This window comes from Notothenia rossii, assembly GCF_949606895.1.
Source record: "Notothenia rossii genome assembly, chromosome: 11".
Classification (NCBI taxonomy): domain Eukaryota; kingdom Metazoa; phylum Chordata; class Actinopteri; order Perciformes; family Nototheniidae; genus Notothenia; species Notothenia rossii.
In genome coordinates, this window is record NC_136910.1 from 30,343,774 (window position 1) to 30,367,227 (window position 23,454).

The 23,454-nt window shown below is 45.4% G+C and overlaps 1 protein-coding gene across 4 annotated transcripts in view; it reads left to right on the forward strand.

Moving 5' to 3' along the window:
- dcc (DCC netrin 1 receptor) overlaps positions 1-23,454 on the forward strand; it is a 496,426-nt gene that overhangs the window by 361,109 nt on the left and 111,863 nt on the right. For all 4 annotated transcript variants that reach the window (XM_079658229.1, XM_079658231.1, XM_079658232.1 and 1 more), the window contains exon 22: positions 5,072-5,137. In XM_079658229.1, coding sequence (XP_079514355.1) covers positions 5,072-5,137 — 66 coding nt within the window. The remainder of the gene's footprint in view (positions 1-5,071; positions 5,138-23,454) is intronic.

A 23,454-nucleotide genomic window follows, 5' to 3' on the forward strand; every position in this document is an offset into this window, starting at 1 on the left:
ATAAGGAGAATTAAAAAATAATACACAGGCCTACCTTAAAATAAATTAAACACAGCACTTGGGGAGTCCTCTGCACATTTGAAGGAAAAAATAATATTAAAATGGGCCCACTTTGAAATAAATAAAACATATAGCTGCACCCTAAAAAGAGTTAAAGGTAGGGTAGGTAAGAATGGAGAAACCAGCTTGAGTGCGCTAGAATTTGAAAAAAAAAAGAAGAAAATAAAGAAGTCGGAGCGAGCTTAGTTGCTTCGCTTCTACATAAAACAGCTCCGCTCCGGCCTTCCCGCGCTATGCATGCGACCTGCAAGTGTTTTATTTGTGTGACATGGGCATTCTAATGAGAGAATGACAGTATGCCAGGAGGTTGCTGTTTTAACGAGCGTTGGCTATCCGAAAAGAAATACAAGCTGTGGCTAAAACGAGGATCAACCCAATCATTCGCCTTCTGCACATTTTGCCACAAAGAATTTCAATTATTCGCGATGGGAGAGTCTGCGCTGTTGAGCCATATGAAAGGTAAGCCGTAGTAGAGCATTTTGGATTAGGCTAACGTTGCATGTTACGTTTGTTTAAGCTAGTAACGTTAGCGAACTCGATGTGGGATAATTGCTTATGCAGGTGACAATAATAAAAAGGAGCGTACCTATGTCAGTATGTGCGACAGTCGCCATCCTGTGGTTTTCAGAGGATGAAGCACATAAAAGCAATGTATTTCTACTGGTAGTATTTTTCGTGCCTAAACTTGCTCCATCGAAATCAGTCACATTGACCCGAAGACACATTTTGAGTTATACACTGTTGGAAAGAGGATATTCCTAGCTTTCTAACGGAGGAAACATATTTTCGTTTGTATTACTGGTATGGGGGAAGCTCGCGAGTGTGTGTGTGTGTTTGTGTATTTTTGCGTTTGTGTGTATTGTGTTAGTTTCCCGGGGAAAACACTCACGAGAAACACCGGCTGTTGTCATGCCTGCTTTGACGTAAACTTACTCCGTTCTCCGCTTGTAATTATGCCGTTACAAGCTTCAAAGTTGTATTTATCATCTGAATTTGCCGAAACAAGTTTAATATTCTGAAAGCCAAGACTTTGTTTATTTGAAATCAGATGAAAACATACTGTAACGGACCCTGCCGTGTTATCTATGATTACTATACGCCATACATTCATAATGTTAGCGGGAGGGAGGGGGGAGCATCGCTACGTAAAAGCATTAGTGCGAGGGAGAGCTGTCATCTTCCCTTTACAAGCTTCAAACATGTATTTATCGGGAGATTTTGGCAATGAAAGTTTCATATTCTGAAAAAAATTCCCTGGAAACCTCCAAAACCCTTACACAGAAAGAGGATCTCTGCACACGCAGCTTTGTGTTTCAATGGTTTTGTCCGAACCTTGGAGAGCCGTATGTTTACTGCCACCCTAAAAGGACCTCAAAAATGTTAAAAATGTTAATAAAGAATTTATTGAAACGTTAGTTGGCTGATTGTTTTATATTGGCTCAGCCAGGTTATATGGGATGCCCAGTCTACTATATATGATATGGGTCACTCATTTTACAATATTAAACTTTGTTTTCTTATCTTTAATTGTTCGTCCTTATGTAGAATGCTATTACGAAACACACATTTGGTTGTTTATAGCATAAATAACATCTGATTTAATGTGAGGTAGGGAAATAATCATTTGAGTATAAGTATGTGCATATAAATATGTAATTTACAACAGCTGTACGCTGCTTGAAAAGCTTGAAAATGCACCTTGAAAATGCTTGAAAAGTGCATGAATTTGACTTTGGAAAAGGTGAAAGAACCCTGGTAAAGGCTGTAGCACCTTTGACAACTTCTCTCTACATATCAAACATACCGGTAAACTAGCATCGTTTGCTGTGAAAGCATATAACTCTGTCCACACAGAATTTAATTCCTGTGTTCCTCCGGTACTTTTCTTTGATTTATCCATAGTTCGCTCATCGAGACGGGGGTCAGGTTAGTCGCCTCCAAGAAAAGGCGCTCGCGCGGGACCGTAGCAGGATGTGACGCATATTTTAGTTGATCTAATTAAAACCGTTTTGTTTTTTATTTATGTGTCACAGTATCACCTCAAAATACAAGATACGAAACATTTTCAACCATGGAACAAAATATAAATAGTCCTACAAATACTTTTATTTTATTTCCTTCTTATTTTTGTCTAAACTCAAGGGAGCCAGAGCAGAGGGTTTAAAGGGCCGCATGCGGCCCGTGGGCCGCGGGTTGCCGACCCCTGAACTAACCTAATACAGTTGTGTGAAATAAGTTGGCAATCATACAGAACATGAAAGTAAAGTCAAAATGTACAAAGATACAAAAAGAAGCATACGTTTTTTTTAAGAAATGAGCAAAGAATAGTATTATTATAAAAGCTCTTTTCACAGATTAAAAATAAAGACATACATATACATATGTAAGAAACTGAGTGCAGTCAAATCAGATATGACAATTACTAAATTCAAAGTGGAGAGATGTACAGATTTAAAAAGATAGTGTGGAGCAGGATTTACAGTGTAAAAAGAACAATATATTGAGCGCCAATAAATCAATAGATAAATCAAAATTAAATTAAATGAATCCTGAGAGGGTCATGAATGTCTAAACCAGACGTGATCTCAATCGCAATACATCTACCGTAATTTTCGGACTATAAGGCGCACCTGAATATAAACCGCAGCAGCTAAATTGAATGATGTGTACATATATAAGCCGCACTGGAGTATAAGCCGTAGGTGTTTTAATGTTTAATTACCATATGTAAGGGTTCGTGCACAGAGGGGATCGTCGGGAAAGAGATGGCTGTTTGAGGAAGCTCCCATTTATTAACATTTCAACAAACAAGTTGCATATTTGCATAACGTATTCAAGTGTTACCATTTAGTGCAATAGTAGCTACAGAACATGTACTGTGCTGTGTAAACTGTACTGTATCACATAGCGTTTCAGACACACAAACTTTTCAACTTTCAAACTTAAACGGTGCGCTCCCAGCGCACGTACCGGCAGTGATCTACATCAGTGGTTTTCAACCAGTGGTACGGGGACAAACTGTCTCGCTCTCGTAATGTCTGTCTGTCTTGCTCTCGTTCTGTCTCTCGTACCACTCTCGGTTCCACTTTTATTTTTGCGCGCTACCTGTGTCACTCTTTTCCGGCCTCCAGCTTTTTCTGCTGGAGCCCGCCGCTTAAAGGTGGGGGGCGCGGACCGGCCATAGAGCCCATAGAGTTAAAGGTGGTGGACTGTAACCTGTAAAATCCATAGATTTAGGAGGTCCCCTAGTGGCCGTTAGCTGTAAAAATCCATAGATTAGCCGCACCGTTATATAAGCCGCAGCGTCGAAAAATGGGAAAAAAGGCGCGGCTTATAGTCCGAAAATTACGGTAATTGTTTTTTTTTATAATATTGAAATTTGACTTAAGAATGTATGTACTGTATATGAACATGTTGGATGCTATTTACTCATCTTCTGGGAACCATGAATGTGTTAACCCCTCAGCATCTGTAGAGAGATCTTTGTGGTGAAACGGCTTACTGAATGCCACCCATAGAAACATGATGCTCAAAGTGTATAAAATACAAAATTGCATGATTAAAGATCCGTATAAAGCCCAGCAAACACAGGCATGATGTGGCACTCTGTCAAAGGTCCTCCCGTTTTCCACAACGGCATTCTGGGAATAGTCAGTGCAGCTGGACTTAAGTGCAGTGAAATGACGGGGACACTGGAGCAGAGAGGTGTCAGGGTGTTAAATGCTGTTTGTCACCGGGAGATGTGTGTGTCTCTGTGTGTGTGAGGGATGTGCTGGTACACACTCCCTCTCCATATCAATCACAAGGGAGAAGAGAAGATTGATGTTAGACCTTGATACTGCGCACCTTACACTGTAAACACACACTTCTGATTGTGTGTGTGTGCGCGTGTGTGTGCATGTGTGTGCACGTGTGTGTGCGTGTGTGCATGTGTGCGTGCGTGTGTGTGTGTGTGTGTGTGTGTGTGTGTGTGTGTGTGTGTGTGTGTGTGTGTGTGTGTGTGTGTGTGTGTGTGTGTGTGTGTGTGTGTGTGTGTGTGTGTGTGTGTGTGTGTGTGTGTGTGTGTGTGTGTGTGTGTGTGTGTGTGCGTGCATGCATTTGTGTATTTTCAGATTTATCTGAAATCCCAATGTTTTATTAAAATGACTTCTGTAGCTCCAATCTGCAAAGGAACCTCACCCCAGCTTTTAGTTGGAGATGTGTGAGAATGATGTATCGCCTGGCTTTCATTGCTTAGGACAGGGAGTTCTTTAGACTCAGTTTCCTGTGGAGGGTTGGAAATGTCTTTCATCAGTTTTCAATCTCTGTTATATAGCAGCCTATGTGACGATCTGTTTCTGACTTATTTACATTTCCTCCTCCAGATTTCCAAATGAACACTCTGGCTCAGATGCTGGGGAAAAGTGTGGCTCTTTAGGAGGAATCAGAAAAGTGCTTCAGCCTTGTTGGCTCAGTTTGGACGTGTTGGAGCAACAAGGATTTAGCTTTGGTGCTAAAAACATGACGCTATCCTCTGTGTCTGCTGACTGTATGTTAGTGAGCAGGTTTCCCTTAACCAGGTGGTTAGCTCTGTGGGTTCTCTATTGCCGACAGGTTCTCTTTAGGTAAACAGCTGAATATACATCTTCGTTTTTTACCCAGAAATGAAGAGGCCAAAAAGTGTTTATGCTGGAAAACACACCCTGCAAGTCCTTACTATGGGAACCATTTTATTCCCAATACTGATAAAGTGTTCTAGGCAGGTCGATATAACCTGAGAGAGTGTGTGTGTGTGTGTGTGTGTGTGTGTGTGTGTGTGTGTGTGTGTGTGTGTGTGTGTGTGTGTGTGTGTGTGTGTGTGTGTGTGTGTGTGTGTGTGTGTGTGTGCAACAAAGTAAGGTATTTCCTAACAAAGAACCAGTTTCTATTCGATTGCTCTATTCAATCTGCAAAATGACTCTCAGCTTCTCCGTCGTTTCCTGTTTCTGTCTCGGCTCCTTCCTAAAGTTCCTGTTTGTTGCTCATTTCCTAGGGCGAGGGGGAGATCACGCCTACTGGCCGTCTGACGCCAACCTGATTGACAGGAACAGCATCAATGGTAACACACACACGCATACACACTAACTGGAGAAAATTGTCTTTATGGAGGAACAGGGTTAAGAGTGTGGTGTATTGTAAGAGTTGGTGAGGTGCTGATAATTTATTCCGGGAAATTACTCAGAACTACTAATTGACCTAACCAAAGTTATTGAGTCAGTTTACTAGTTGGCTCAGATCCACCAAAGTCAGCAAGATCTTTTGATGGGTCAGATGCGCATGCGCGGAAGTAGTGTGTGAATTTTGAAAGCGTGTAGCTCCCGTCTCAAACTTTTTGAAAAAATCTGGTTATGAACGGATGATCAAGTTGTTCAGTCAAAGTCCACAGGAGAGTATAATGTGGGGAATGTAATGCCGTCGAAGAAATCAAGAAGAAAGGCTAAAGTGGCGTTAAATGAGAGCAGCGATCTGTCTGGAGTGGATGAAACACAAACAGCTGATGAGAGCGCCATGGACAGCGGGTCCTCACAGGTGAGCCACTCGGAGCTGTCGGCACTAATACGCTCCATAATGAGAGAGGAGATAGGGGCTGCTTTTGAGAGATTCCAGCCGCAGCTTGATACTTTAAAGGGAGAACTCGACTCATGTTGTCAGAGGATCGGTGATATGGAGGTGGGACTGACTGATGTGGATTCTAAGGTTGCTATACTCGAAACTGCAAACCAAAATCTAATGAAGGAAAACAAAGACATTAAAGACAAAATGGAGAGGATGGAGATTCAAACCAGAAAATGTAATCTACGTGTCTTTGGACTGAGAAGGGATATAGAGAAGAGCGATCCCATTGCCTTTATGACAAACCTTTTAAAGGAGGTATTCGGAAATGCGCTCTCGTGTGAGCCGGCAGTAGAGATTGCCTACAGGATTGGCCAGGGGACTGATTTGAGACCCATACCTATGATCGTCATAATGCAGAGATATCAAGCAAAGGAAGCTATCTTGAAGTTGGCAAGAAGCAAGGGAGAGATCATGTTCCGAGACATGCGACTGAAGATATTTCCTGATATCACTGCGGATATTGCCAGGAGGAGAGCCCTATTCAATGAACTCAGAATGAAGCTGCGTAAGGCTGAGGTGAGGCATGGACTACTGTTCCCCGCAACACTTATTGTAACCTTCAATGGACAGACAAAACTGTATCGGGACTGTAGTGAAGCTGAACATTTCTATAAAACAGTGATAAGCCCGAGTTCAACTAAGATCTGAAATGAAGGTGGGAAAGGACTGATGGACATGACGTATCAGATGGTATGGTTATGCATATTAGGAGATGAAATTAATTATATTATGCAAAGGGAATTGCTGCAGTTGTGGTGAATTGTGTATTTGATTGTTTTCTTTTAGGCCAATATCCACTGGCCTATGAGTGATCTACTTTTTATTTAAAATTATTTACTTATCAACTGTGATTATGAGTTTATTGTGATTATTATAGCCCATTAGGAGATGAAATTAATTATATTATACAAAGGGAATTGCTGCAGGTTTGATGAATTGTGTTTTTGATTGTTCTCTTAGACCAATATCCATTGGTCTATGAGTGATCTACTTTTCATTTAAAATTATTTACTTCATCAACTGTGATTATGAGTTTATTGTGATTATTATAGCCCATTAGGAGTTGAAATTAATTATATTATACAAAGGGAATTGCTGCAGGTTTGATGAATTGTGTTTTTGATTGTTCTCTTAGACCAATATCCTCTGGTCTATGAGTTATCTACTATTTTATTTTAAATTAGTTATTTCATCAACTGCGATTATGAGTTTATTGCTATTATTGGGCTATATAAGGTGTTTGTTTGTTTTTTTGTTTAAAGATGTTGAATAGAGACCAATTCTTACTGGTCTCTGGGGTTGTTCATTCCTCCTAAAATGTCATTTTGATTTATTCATTTTTTTGATTTATTGATTCATAAATAAGATCGTGTGTAATAGACATTACCATGAATGTATCTAACACATTGACAATGATCTAAAATGTTTGGGAGCTACATGCTGCTCGTATAGGTGATTGAGTGAGTGAGTATGCACAGGGATAGTAATCCTTTATGTGCAGTTAGGTGGTGGGTTGTATGTGTGGTTTTAGTTGTGTTACATGTGTGTTTTGGTTCAGCTCTCAATTTAAAAAGTAGTGAAAGAGAAACACATTTTAAATTGCCATCTTAATGTCAAATAAGTTACCAAAGAAAGGGTTTAAATTGGCTCATATCAATATTTGTAGTTTAAGGAATAAAGTTACTGAGATAGAGGAAATACTATCATCGGGTATTCATTGTTTAGCTATATCAGAAACTCACTTAGATGACACATTTAATGACGCAGCAGTTGACATTCAGGGATATAGTATATTTAGAAAAGACAGGAATGCACATGGAGGTGGGGTGGCAGTGTATATTCAAAAGCAAATACCAGCTAAAGTGAGATACGATTTAATGTCTCCTGATATTGAAGTACTTTGGTTGCAAATTCATTTACCACACTTAAGACCTTTGTTGGTGGGATGCTGTTACAGACCTCCTAATGCTAACCTTGCTTATTTAGAAACAGTATGTCACATGTTAGATAAAGTTTGTGATCTTGATAGAGAGATTTATTTTACAGGTGATTTAAACATAGACTGGAATATGTCGCACTGTGCCCTAAAAAATAAGTTGCTGACAATTACTAACACATGTAACTTAGTACAAATGGTGACTAAACCTACTAGGATAATCAGAAAGAAAGATGGATCAAATAGTGCAACTTGTATTGATCATATATTTACTAATTTCAGCCATTTATGTTCACAAGCAATTTCAATCCCGGTAGGGTGCACTGATCATAGTCTAATCATCATTGTGAGAAAGACAAAGGTGCCAAAACCAGGACCAAAAGTAATAGTTAGAAGATCAATGAAATATTTTTGTGAAGAGTCATTTATAAAGGATGTTCAAAAGATTTGTTGGAAACAAGTTCTTGAGAAACTAAACCCAGATGATGCTCTTGATGGCTTTAATTTCTTATTCAAGCAAGTGATTGATAAACATGCACCACTTAGAAAGCAGACTGTAAGGAACCTTAGAACGCCCTGGTTAGATGATGAGCTAAGAGAACTAATGAAACAAAGAGATGATGCAAAACTTGTAGCTATCTCATCAAGTTATGAGTCAGACGGGCACATTTATAGAAAATTGAGGAATTATGTTACAGCATTAAATAAAAAGAAAAAACGAGTGTATTATGGAAATAAAATTAAAGCTATTAATGATGATAAGAAGAAGATGTGGGATTTAGTCAATGGCATGATGGGCCGTAAGCCCAAATCCACCTCAACATATCTTGAAGTGGAAGGGAAATTTTTGACTAAACCGGTACAAATTGCTAATTATTTAAATGATTATTTTCTTGATAAAGTGGATACTTTGAGGAGAGATATGAAGCAACCTATTAACAGGAACTCCACTTTTCTAATAAATGATTTAATCATGGAAAATAAGAATTGTAAATTTAAAATAGAGAAAGTGTCAATTGCAGATGTTGAATGTCTACTAGGTAAATGTAATGATAAACCACCGGGTGTTGATAATCTAGATGGTAAATTTCTTAGATATGTTGCTAATTTGGTTGCGGAGCCTATCTGCCATATCATCAATGTAAGTATTGAAAAGTGTATTTGCCCACAGGCATGGAAAATAGCAACAATTATTCCACTTGCAAAAAATCCAGCTGGATCATTTTCTGGAACAAATAGTCGCCCGATAAGTTTATTACCAGCGTTAGGAAAGATAATGGAGAGAATAATGTTTAATCAAATACAGAAATACTTTGAAGGTAACAATCTTAATACTGCTTATCAACATGCCTACAGACCGGGCCATTCCACATGCACTGCTTTAACACAAATGACCGATGACTGGAAGGTGGAGGTAGATAATAGGAAGTTAGTGGGAACGGTACTACTTGATTTTAGTTCTGCCTTTGATGTCATCGATCATCCATTGTTGTTGAACAAGCTAGAGCAATATGGTTTTCATCTGAATGCACTGAGGTGGATAGAAAGTTATTTGACCAATCGATGTCAAACTGTTTTTTTCAATGGAAGTCTGTCAACTATTAAGAAAGTCAGTTGTGGAGTTCCTCAGGGGAGTTGTTTGGGACCACTTTTATTTTCTATTTTCACAAATGATCTACCATTGGTCTTACAGGAATCCAAAATTGTAATGTATGCAGATGACTCGACAATATATGGAGCAGGTTCATCTACAAGGGAGCTGAGTCGCTGTATAAATAAGGATCTACAAATGATTTCAGAGTGGGTAATAAATAATAAGTTGGTACTTAATGCAGGAAAAACTAAATCTTTAATAATTGGGTCAAATCATCAGTTAAAATGTGAACCTAAATTGCAGTTACATTTAAACCATATTGACATTAAAGAAGTCAAGGAAACTAAGTTGTTAGGGATAACTCTAGATCAAACACTGTCTTGGTCTAAACAAATTGATAATGTTGTGTGTAAAATGGGAAGGGGTGTGTCACTCGTTAAAAGAATTGTAAAACATTTGCCAATAGATGTCAGGAGACAAGTCTTGGATGCTTTGGTGCTATCACAGCTTGATTACTGTTTTGTTGTTTGGTCTAGTGCTTCAGAAAACGATTTAAATAAACTACAAGTAGCACAGAATAAGGCAGCACGATGTGTTCTGCAGTGCTCCTACAGAACCAGAGTGACCGAAATGCTGGAGACACTGAAATGGATGAGTGTTAGACAGAGGTCCATTTATTCTCTGTTAAATTTTGTAAAGAATATTACAGTGACACACTTACCACATATATTGTCACAAAAGTTCATAGCACAGTACTCTACACATAACTATCAAACCAGACATGCAATAGAAAAAAGGTTCATTTTACCCAAATCAAGATCAAATATCAGACAGAAAACAGTACTATACAGAGCAATGGTCAGCTGGAATTCGTTACCGGTCCATATCATTCAAGACAACTCAAACATACATTTCAAACATTTGCTAAAACAATATCTGAGAACTACAAATTAAATTTGAACTGTACTTGTGGGTCAATTAGTAATTAGTAATTAGTATTATCATGTAAATTATATTGTTGGTACAATTTTGTTTAGGTTTTGACTTGATGGCTAAAATGTGATCACTATTTTTTTCTGTTTTGTTTTTGCTTTCACTTCCTTACCATGCACTTTTCATGAAATGATGAGTTGTTCCGTTCTGGTTTGTATTATGTATGTTTTGTGTGGGTGAGGACCCCAGGAAGAATAGCCAATGCTCATGCTAGTGCTAATGGGGATCCTAATAAAAACTAAACTAAATCTCACCTCTATTACCTCCTGAAGAACCAGGTTTAATGAACTGCTGTTTCAATTCAGACAACTCTTTTAAATCTGTTTAAGCGATCCCGAAGGATTTTGATATCAGTAAATGAGGTGTGGCCCTTCCTAAGGGCCCGTCCACACTACAGCTTCGACAGCTTCAAAAACGGTTTCCAACGCTACTGCCCATTCACTTTGAATGGGGTGACGTCACATTGCCTCGCTTTTCGCCAAACTGAATTGTGGGTAGCAAAGCGGAGCTTTCCTGGCGTTTCAGGCTGCAAAAGTTTAGCAATGTTCAACTTTTGAAGCTTCTGAAGCTTTCGGTGGAAGCGTCAGCCAATCAAATACTATGCCAGTACAAGCTCTAGCCAATCAAACCGCTGCTTGTGTGTCAGGGGCGGGAGATTCATGTGATTGGTTGTTGGTCGAGCTTCAGACACGCCCGCCGGCAAGCTTTTTTTGAAGCTGTAGTGTGGACGGGCCGTTAGTGTGAGTGTGGCAGGGTGCAATCTTACCTTTGAAGCAGGAGAGGAGAGCGCAAATGTCTTTTTCTTGTCCCAGTCCAAAATCTGGGATCAGTTTATTTGACGAAAAATAGGTCCAAACTAATACAAGGTGTTTACCTTCTCTCTTTACAACATTATAATCATACTAAACCTATCATGCTGTGATCATGTTCTAATATGAAACCTTAATTAGACCCTCCAGAAAAACGCGGGCAAAAATCCTTGATTATAAGGGCTAAAATCCTTGATTATGCGATTAAACATGCAGGGTTTTTATGTGATTTTATGCGGGGAAGTTGCGAAATATGCGGAAAGTTGCGAAAAAGAATATATCTTTTTTTCAATATTGGGCTGTCTTATTTATTATCTCTCACACACTAACGTTAAACCCCTTTCCTATATTCAATTAAACACATTCAAGCTTTATTTATTGTAAAAGCAATTGGGCTATTTTAATCACACTCTATCTTTCTCTCTCTCTCACACACACACATACACACACACACACACACACACACACACACACACACACACACACACACACACACACACACACACACACACACACACACACACACACACACACTTCTCCGCCTCATTCTGTTTTCATTTACTCGTTCGTTATCTCACCAGCTTCAATCTTGAAGGCTACTCACTTCGTTTCTTGTAGCCCTCGAAAGGGTTTTGGAGGTTGATGCCTCGTTGAACGTGAGCTGTTTGGCTTTCTTGTCCGCAGCAGCAGAAAGCATTTTCGAATGTTTGAATGAATCAAAGTGGGTCGTCACCGTCGATTTTCTCTTATGCTCCAGCACACAGTTGCACGGGGTGCAGAATAGTTTCCCCCCACTTTCGTGCAAGACATCGGGGTACTGCTTTGACCGGTCTTTAGCAGAAATGTTCGTCGGTAAATGAGATGGAACAGATTTTTTCATCTTGGTGTTTTCTCTCTCGTGTGAGTTCCACACGTTCACTCTACGGTGCTGTTTACCTTCTGTGATGCGCGAGCTGATGACGTCGCGCATCCCTGAGACCAGGAGAATGAGACCAGAGGAATGAGACAAGAGGAATGACACCAGGGGAATGAGACCAGAGCAATGAGACCAAAGGAATGAGACCAGAGGAATGAGACCAGAGCAATGAGACCAGAGCAATGAGACCAGGGGAATGAGAACAGGGGAATGAGACCAGAGCAATGAGACCAGGGGAATGACACCAGAGCAATGAGACCAGGGGAATGAGACCAGAGGAATGAGACCAGAGTAATGAGACCAGAGGAATGAGACCATTCCCAGTGGAATGAGACCAGGGCAATGAGACCAGAGCAATGAGACCAGAGTAAGGAGACCAGGGGAATGAGATCAGGGGAATGAGACCAGAGCAATGAGACCAGAGCAATGAGACCAGAGTAATGAGACCAGGGGAATGAGACCAGGGGAATGAGACCAGAGAAATGAGACCAGAGCAATGAGACCAGAGCAATGAGACCAGGGGAATGAGAACAGGGGAATGAGACCAAAGCAATGAGACCAGGGGAATGACACCAGAGCAATGAGACCAGGGGAATGAGACCAGAGCAATGAGACCAGGGGAATGACACCAGAGCAATGAGACCAGGGGAATGAGACCAGAGGAATGAGACCAGAGTAATGAGACCAGAGGAATGAGACCATTCCCAGTGGAATGAGACCAGGGCAATGAGACCAGAGCAATGAGACCAGAGTAATGAGACCAGGGGAATGAGATCAGGGGAATGAGACCAGAGCAATGAGACCAGAGCAATGAGACCAGAGTAATGAGACCAGGGGAATGAGACCAGGGGAATGAGACCAGAGAAATGAGACCAGAGCAATGAGACCAGAGGAATGAGACCAGGGGAATGAGACCAGGGGAATGAGACCAGAGGAATGAGACAAGGGGAATGACACCAGAGCAATGAAACCAGAATTATGAGACCAGAGGAATGAGACCATTCCCAGTGGAATGAGACCAGGGCAATGAAACAAGAGCAATGAGACCAGAGTAATGAGACCAGGGGAATGAGACCAGGGGAATGAGACCAGAGCAATGAGACCAGAGCAATGAGACCAGAGGAATGAGACCAGGGGAATGAGACCAGGGGAATGAGACCAGAGGAATGAGACCAGGGGAATGACACCAGAGCAAGGAAACCAGAGCAATGAGACGAGAGCAATGAGACCAGGGGAATGAGACCAGGGGAATGAGACCAGAACAATGAGTCCAGAGGAATGAGACCAGGGAAATGAGACCAGGGGAATGACACAAGAGCAATGACACCAGGGGAATGAGACCAGGGGAATGAGACCAGAGCAATGAGACCAGGGGAATGAGACCAGGGGAATGAGACCAGAGGAATGACATCAGAGGAATGAGACCAGGGGAATGAGACCAGAGGAATGAGACGAGAGGTATGAGACCAGGGGAATGAGACCAGAGGAATGAGACCAGAGGAATGAGACCAGAGCAATGAGACCAGGGGAATGAGACTAGAGCAATGAGACCAGGGGGATGAGACCAGAGGAATGAGACGAGAGAAACGAGACCAGAGGAAAGAGACCAGGGGAATGAGACCAAGGGAATGAGACCAGGGGAATGAGACCAGAGGAATGAGACCAGGGGAATGAGACCAGGAGAATGAGACCAGAGCAATGAGACCAGAGGAAAGAGACCAGAGGAATGAGACCATGGGAATGAGACCAGAGCAATGAGACCAGGGGAATGAGACCAGAGGAATGAGACCAGGGGAATGAGACCAGGGGAATGAGACCAGAGCAATGAGACCAGAGGAATGAGACCAGGGGAATGAGACCAGATCAATGAGACCAGGGGAATGAGACCAGATAAATGAGACCAGGGGAATGAGACCAGGGGAATAAGACCAGGGGAACGAGACCAGAGCAATGAGACCAGAGGAATGAGACCAGGGGAATGAGACCAGATCAATGAGACCAGGGGAATGAGACCAGATAAATGAGACCAGGGGAATGAGACCAGGGGAATAAGACCAGGGGAATGAGACCAGAGCAATGAGACCAGAGGAATGAGACCAGGGGAATGAGACCAGAGGAATGAGACCAGAGGAATGAGACCAGGAGAATGAGACCAGGGGAAATAGACCAGAGGAATGAGACCAGAGCAATGAGACCAGAGCAATCAGACCAGATCAATGGGACCAAGGGAATGAGACCAGAGCAATGAGACCAGGGGAATGAGACCAGATCAATGAGACCAGAGGAATGAGACCAGAGCAATGAGACCAGGGGAATGAGACAAGGGGAATGAGACCAGAGGAATGAGACCAGAGGAATGAGACCAGAGGAATGAGACCAGAGCAATGAGACCAGGGGAATGAGACCAGAGCAATAAGACCAGAGGAATGAGACCAGAGCAATGACACCAGAGCAATGAGACCAGGGCAATGAGACCAGGGCAATGAGACCAGGGGAATGAGACGAGAGCAATGAGACCAGAGGAATGAGACCAGAGCAATGAGACCAGAGCAATTAGACCAGAGCAATGAGACCAGGAGAATGAGACCAGGGGAATGAGACCAGAGCAATGAGACCAGGGGAATGACACCAGGGGAATGAGACCAGAGCAATGAGACCAGGGGAATGAGACCAGGGGAAAGAGACCAGGGGAATGAGACCAGAGCAATGAGACCAGGGGAATGAGACCAGAGGAATGAGACCAGGGGAAGGATACCAGGGGAATGAGACCAGGGGAATGAGACCAGAGCAATGACACCAGGGGAATGACACCAGAGCAATTAGACCAGAGCAATGAGACCAGGGGAATGAGACGAGGGGAATGAGACCAGAGGAATTACATCAGATGAATGAGACCAGGGGAATGAGACCAGAGGAATGAGACCAGAGGTATGAGACCAGGGGAATGAGACCAGAGGAATGAGACCAGAGGAATGAGACCAGAGCAATGAGACCAGGGGAATGAGACCAGAGCAATGAGACCAGGGGGATGAGACCAGAGGAATGAGACCAGAGGAACGAGACTAGAGGAAAGAGACCAGGGGAATGAGACGAGGGGAATGAGACCAGGGGAATGAGACCAGGGGAATGAGACCAGAGCAATGAGACCAGAGGAATGAGACCAGGGGAATGAGACCAGATCAATGAGACCAGGGGAATGAGACCAGATAAATGAGACCAGGGGAATGAGACCAGGGGAATAAGACCAGGGGAATGAGACCAGAGCAATCAGACCAGAGGAATGAGACCAGGGGAATGAGACCAGAGGAATGAGACCAGAGGAATGAGACCAGAGCAATGAGACCAGGGGAATGAGACCAGGAGAATGAGACCAGGGGAATGAGACCAGAGGAATGAGACCAGAGCAATGAGACCAGAGCAATCAGACCAGATCAATGGGACCAAGGGAATGAGACCAGAGCAATGAGACCAGGGGAATGAGACCAGATCAATGAGACCAGAGGAATGAGACCAGAGCAATGAGACCAGGGGAATGAGACAAGGGGAATGAGACCAGAGGAATGAGACCAGAGGAATGAGACCAGAGGAATGAGACCAGAGCAATGAGACCAGGGGAATGAGACCAGAGCAATAAGACCAGAGGAATGAGACCAGAGCAATGAAACCAGAGCAATGAAACCAGAGCAATGAGACCAGGGCAATGAGACCAGGGCAATGAGACCAGGGCAATGAGACCAGGGGAATGAGACGAGAGCAATGAGACCAGAGGAATGAGACCAGAGCAATGAGACCAGAGCAATTAGACCAGAGCAATGAGACCAGGAGAATGAGACCAGGGGAATGAGACCAGAGCAATGAGACCAGGGGAATGACACCAGGGGAATGAAACCAGAGCAATGAGACCAGGGCAATGAGACCAGGGCAATGAGACCAGGGGAATGAGACGAGAGCAATGAGACCAGAGGAATGAGACCAGAGCAATAAGACCAGAGGAATGAGACCAGAGCAATGAAACCAGAGCAATGAAACCAGAGCAATGAGACCAGGGCAATGAGACCAGGGCAATGAGACCAGGGGAATGAGCCAAGGGGAATGAGACCAGAGGAATGAGACCAGAGGAATGAGACCAGAGGAATGAGACCAGAGCAATGAGACCAGGGGAATGAGACCAGAGCAATAAGACCAGAGGAATGAGACCAGAGCAATGAAACCAGAGCAATGAAACCAGAGCAATGAGACCAGGGCAATGAGACCAGGGCAATGAGACCAGGGGAATGAGACGAGAGCAATGAGACCAGAGGAATGAGACCAGAGCAATGAGACCAGAGCAATTAGACCAGAGCAATGAGACCAGGAGAATGAGACCAGGGGAATGAGACCAGAGCAATGAGACCAGGGGAATGACACCAGGGGAATGAGACCAGAGCAATGAAACCAGGGGAATGAGACCAGGGGAAAGAGACCAGAGCAATGAGACCAGAGGAATGAGACCAGGGGAATGACACCAGAGCAATGAAACCAGAGCAATGAGACTAGAGCAATGAGACCAGGGGATTGAGACCAGAGGAATGAGACCAGGGGAATGATACCAGGGGAATGAGACCAGGGGAATGAGACCAGAGGAATGAGACCAGAGCAATGAGAACAGGGGAATGAGACCAGGGGAATGAGACCAGAGCAATGAGACCAGAGCAATGAGACCAGGGGAATGAGACCAGAAGCATGAGACCAGGGGAATGAGACCAGATCAATGAGACCAGGGGAATGAGACCAGATCAATGAGACCAGGGGAATGAGACCAGAGGAATAAGACCAGGGGAATGAGACCAGAGCAATGAGACCAGAGGAATGAGACCAGGGGAATGAGACCAGAGGAATGAGACCAGAGGAATGAGACCAGAGCAATGAGACCAGGGCAATGTGACCAGGAGAATGAGACCAGGGGAATGAGACCAGAGAAATGAGACCAGAGCAATGAGACCAGAGCAATCAGACCAGATCAATGAGACCAGGGGAATGAGACCAGAGCAATGAGACCAGGGGAATGAGACCAGATCAATGAGACCAGAGGAATGAGACCAGAGCAATGAGACCAGGGGAATGAGACCAGGGGAATGAGACCAGAGGAATGAGACCAGAGGAATGAGACCAGAGCAATGAGACCAGGGGAATGAGACCAGAGCAATAAGACCAGAGGAATGAGACCGGAGCAATGAGACCAGAGCAATGAGACCAGGGCAATGAGACCAGGGCAATGAGACCAGGGGAATGAGACGAGAGCAATGAGACCAAAGGAATTAGACCAGAGCAATGAGACAAGAGCAATTAGACCAGAGCAATGAGACCAGGAGAATGAGACCAGGGGAATGAGACCAGAGCAATGAGACCAGGGGAATGAGACCAGGGGAATGAGACCAGAGCAATGAGACCAGGGGAATGAGACCGGGGGAAAGAGACCAGAGCAATGAGACCAGAGGAATGAGACCAGGGGAATGACACCAGAGCAATGAAACCAGAGCAATGAGACTAGAGCAATGAGACCAGGGGATTGAGACCAGAGGAATGAGACCAGGGGAATGAGACCAGGGGAATGAGACCAGAGGAATGAGACCAGAGCAATGAGACCAGAGCAATGAGACCAGGGGGGTGAGACCAGAGGAATGAGACCAGAGGAACGAGACTAGAGGAAAGAGACCAGGGGAATGAGACCAGGGGAATGAGACCAGGGGAATGAGACCAGAGGGATGAGACCAGGGGAATGAGACCAGAGGAATGAGACCAGAGCAATGAGACCAGGGGAATGAGACCAGGGGAATGAGACCAGAGGAATGAGACCAGGGGAATGAGACCAGATCAATGAGACCAGGGGAATGAGACCAGATCAATGAGATCAGGGGAATGAGACCAGGGGAATAAGACCAGGGGAATGAGACCAGAGTAATGAGACCAGAGGAATGAGACCAGGGGAATGAGACCAGAGCAATAAGACCAGAGGAATGAAACCAGAGCAATGAGACCAGAGGAATGAGACCAGAGCAATGAGACCAGGGGAATGAGACCAGAGGAATGAGACCAGGGGAATGATACCAGGGGAATGAGACCAGGGGAATGAGACCAGAGGAATGAGACCAGAGCAATGAGACCAGGGGATTGAGACCAGAGGAATGAGACCAGGGGAATGAGACCAGGGGAATGAGACCAGAGGAATGAGACAAGGGGAATGAGACCAGAGGAATGAGACCAGAGGAATTAGACCAGAGGAATGAGACCAGAGCAATGAGACCAGGGGAATGAGACCAGAGCAATAAGACCAGAGGAATGAGACCAGAGCAATGAAACCAGAGCAATGAGACCAGGGCAATGAGACCAGGGCAATGAGACCAGGGGAATGAGACGAGAGCAATGAGACCAGAGGAATGAGACCAGAGCAATGAGACCAGAGCAATTAGACCAGAGCAATGAGACCAGGAGAATGAGACCAGGGGAATGAGACCAGAGCAATGAGACCAGGGGAATGACACCAGGGGAATGAGACCAGAGCAATGAGACCAGGGGAATGAGAGCAGGGGAAAGAGACCAGAGCAATGAGACCAGAGGAATGAGACCAGGGGAATGACACCAGAGCAATGAAACCAGAGCAATGAGACCAGGGGATTGAGACCAGAGGAATGAGACCAGGGGAATGATACCAGGGGAATGAGACCAGGGGAATGAGACCAGAGGAATGAGACCAGAGCAATGAGAACAGGGGAATGAGACCAGGGGAATGAGACCAGAGCAATGAGACCAGAGCAATGAGACCAGGGGAATGAGACCAGAAGCATGAGACCAGGGGAATGAGACCAGATCAATGAGACCAGGGGAATGAGACCAGATCAATGAGACCAGGGGAATGAGACCAGAGGAATAAGACCAGGCGAATGAGACCAGAGCAATGAGACCAGAGGAATGAGACCAGGGGAATGAGACCAGAGGAATGAGACCAGAGGAATGAGACCAGAGCAATGAGACCAGGGCAATGTGACCAGGAGAATGAGACCAGGAGAATGAGACCAGGGGAATGAGACCAGAGCAATGAGACCAGGGGAATGACACCAGGGGAATGAGACCAGAGCAATGAGACCAGGGGAATGAGAGCAGGGGAAAGAGACCAGAGCAATGAGACCAGAGGAATGAGACCAGGGGAATGACACCAGAGCAATGAAACCAGAGCAATGAGACCAGGGGATTGAGACCAGAGGAATGAGACCAGGGGAATGATACCAGGGGAATGAGACCAGGGGAATGAGACCAGAGGAATGAGACCAGAGCAATGAGAACAGGGGAATGAGACCAGGGGAATGAGACCAGAGCAATGAGACCAGAGCAATGAGACCAGGGGAATGAGACCAGAAGCATGAGACCAGGGGAATGAGACCAGATCAATGAGACCAGGGGAATGAGACCAGGGGAATAAGACCAGGGGAATGAGACCAGAGCAATGAGACCAGAGGAATGAGACCAGGGGAATGAGACCAGAGGAATGAGACCAGAGGAATGAGACCAGGAGAATGAGACCAGGGGAATGAGACCAGAGCAATGAGACCAGGGGAATGACACCAGGGGAATGAGACCAGAGCAATGAGACCAGGGGAATGAGACCAGGGGAAAGAGACCAGAGCAATGAGACCAGAGGAATGAGACCAGGGGAATGACACCAGAGCAATGAAACCAGAGCAATGAGACTAGAGCAATGAGACCAGGGGATTGAGACCAGAGGAATGAGACCAGGGGAATGATACCAGGGGAATGAGACCAGGGGAATGAGACCAGAGGAATGAGACCAGAGCAATGAGAACAGGGGAATGAGACCAGGGGAATGAGACCAGAGCAATGAGACCAGAGCAATGAGACCAGGGGAATGAGACCAGAAGCATGAGACCAGGGGAATGAGACCAGATCAATGAGACCAGGGGAATGAGACCAGATCAATGAGACCAGGGGAATGAGACCAGAGGAATAAGACCAGGGGAATGAGACCAGAGCAATGAGACCAGAGGAATGAGACCAGGGGAATGAGACCAGAGGAATGAGACCAGAGGAATGAGACCAGAGCAATGAGACCAGGGGATTGAGACCAGAGGAATGAGACCAGGGGAATGATACCAGGGGAATGAGACCAGAGCAATCAGACCAGATCAATGAGACCAGGGGAATGAGACCAGAGCAATGAGACCAGGGGAATGAGAACAGATCAATGAGACCAGAGGAATGAGACCAGAGCAATGAGACCAGGGGAATGAGACCAGGGGAATGAGACCAGAGGAATGAGACCAGAGGAATGAGACCAGAGCAATGAGACCAGGGGAATGAGACCAGAGCAATAAGACCAGAGGAATGAGACCAGAGCAATGAGACCAGAGCAATGAGACCAGGGCAATGAGACCAGGGCAATGAGACCAGGGGAATGAGACGAGAGCAATGAGACCAAAGGAATTAGACCAGAGCAATGAGACAAGAGCAATTAGACCAGAGCAATGAGACCAGGAGAATGAGACCAGGGGAATGAGACCAGAGCAATGAGACCAGGGGAATGAGACCAGGGGAATGAGACCAGAGCAATGAGACCAGGGGAATGAGACCGGGGGAAAGAGACCAGAGCAATGAGACCAGAGGAATGAGACCAGGGGAATGACACCAGAGCAATGAAACCAGAGCAATGAGACTAGAGCAATGAGACCAGGGGATTGAGACCAGGGGAATAAGACCAGAGGAATGAGACCAGAGCAATGAGACCAGAGCAATGAGACCAGGGGGGTGAGACCAGAGGAATGAGACCAGAGGAACGAGACTAGAGGAAAGAGACCAGGGGAATGAGACCAGGGGAATGAGACCAGGGGAATGAGACCAGGGGAATGAGACCAGAGGAATGAGACCAGGGGAATGAGACCAGAGGAATGAGACCAGAGCAATGAGACCAGGGGAATGAGACCAGGGGAATGAGACCAGAGGAATGAGACCAGGGGAATGAGACCAGATCAATGAGAACAGGGGAATGAGACCAGATCAATGAGATCAGGGGAATGAGACCAGGGGAATAAGACCAGGGGAATGAGACCAGAGCAATGAGACCAGAGGAATGAGACCAGGGGAATGAGACCAGAGCAATAAGACCAGAGGAATGAAACCAGAGCAATGAGACCAGAGGAATGAGACCAGAGCAATGAGACCAGGGGAATGAGACCAGGGGATTGAGACCAGAGGAATGAGACCAGGGGAATGATACCAGGGGAATGAGACCAGAGGAATGAGACCAGAGCAATGAGACCAGAGCAATGAGACCAGAGCAATGAGACCAGGGGGGTGAGACCAGAGGAATGAGACCAGAGGAACGAGACTAGAGGAAAGAGACCAGGAAAATGAGACCAGGGGAATGAGACCAGGGGAATGAGACCAGAGGAATGAGACCAGGGGAATGAGACCAGGGGAATGAGACAAGAGGAATGAGACCAGAGCAATGAGAACAGGGGAATGAGACCAGGGGAATGAGACCAGAGCTATGAGACCAGAGCAATGAGACCAGAGGGATGAGACCAGGGGAATGACACCAGAGCAATGAAACCAGAGCAATGAGACTAGAGCAATGAGACCAGGGGAATGAGACCAGAGGAATGAGACCAGGGGAATGATACCAGGGGAATGAGACCAGGGGAATGAGACCAGAGGAATGAGACCAGAGCAATGAGAACAGGGGAATGAGACCAGGGGAATGAGACCAGAGCAATGAGACCAGAGCAAAAGACCAGGGGAATGAGACCAGAAGCATGAGACCAGGGGAATGACACCAGATCAATGAGACCAGGGGAATGAGACCAGATCAATGAGACCAGGGGAATGAGACCAGAGGAATAAGACCAGGGGAATGAGACCAGAGCAATGAGACCAGAGGAATGAGACCAGGGGAATGAGACCAGAGGAATGAGACCAGAGGAATGAGACCAGAGCAATGAGACCAGGGCAATGAGACCAGTAGAATGAGACCAGGGGAATGAGACCAGAGAAATGAGACCAGAGCAATGAGACCAGAGCAATCAGACCAGATCAATGAGACCAGAGGAATGAGACCAGAGCAATGAGACCAGGGGAATGAGACAAGGGGAATGAGACCAGAGGAATGAGACCAGAGGAATGAGACCAGAGGAATGAGACCAGAGCAATGAGACCAGGGGAATGAGACCAGAGCAATAAGACCAGAGGAATGAGACCAGAGCAATGAAACTAGAGCAATGAGACCAGGGCAATGAGACCAGGGCAATGAGACCAGGGGAATGAGACGAGAGCAATGAGACCAGAGGAATGAGACCAGAGCAATGAGACCAGAGCAATTAGACCAGAGCAATGAGACCAGGAGAATGAGACCCGGGGAATGAGACCAGAGCAATGAGACCAGGGGAATGACACCAGGGGAATGAGACCAGAGCAATGAGACCAGGGGAATGAGACCAGGGGAATGACACCAGAGCAATGAAACCAGAGCAATGAGACCAGGGGATTGAGACCAGAGGAATGAGACCAGGGGAATGATACCAGGGGAATGAGACCAGGGGAATGAGACCAGAGGAATGAGACCAGAGCAATGAGAACAGGGGAATGAGACCAGGGGAATGAGACCAGAGCAATGAGACCAGAGCAATGAGACCAGGGGAATGAGACCAGAAGCATGAGACCAGGGGAATGAGACCAGATCAATGAGACCAGGGGAATGAGACCAGATCAATGAGACCAGGGGAATGAGACCAGAGGAATAAGACCAGGGGAATGAGACCAGAGCAATGAGACCAGAGGAATGAGACCAGGGGAATGAGACCAGAGGAATGAGACCAGAGGAATGAGACCAGAGCAATGAGACCAGGGCAATGTGACCAGGAGAATGAGACCAGGAGAATGAGACCAGGGGAATGAGACCAGAGCAATGAGACCAGGGGAATGACACCAGGGGAATGAGACCAGAGCAATGAGACCAGGGGAATGAGAGCAGGGGAAAGAGACCAGAGCAATGAGACCAGAGGAATGAGACCAGGGGAATGACACCAGAGCAATGAAACCAGAGCAATGAGACCAGGGGATTGAGACCAGAGGAATGAGACCAGGGGAATGATACCAGGGGAATGAGACCAGGGGAATGAGACCAGAGGAATGAGACCAGAGCAATGAGAACAGGGGAATGAGACCAGGGGAATGAGACCAGAGCAATGAGACCAGAGCAATGAGACCAGGGGAATGAGACCAGAAGCATGAGACCAGGGGAATGAGACCAGATCAATGAGACCAGGGGAATGAGACCAGATCAATGAGACCAGGGGAATGAGACCAGAGGAATAAGACCAGGGGAATGAGACCAGAGCAATGAGACCAGAGGAATGAGACCAGGGGAATGAGACCAGGGGAATGAGACCAGAGGAATGAGACCAGAGGAATGAGACCAGAGCAATGAGACCAGGGCAATGTGACCAGGAGAATGAGACCAGGGGAA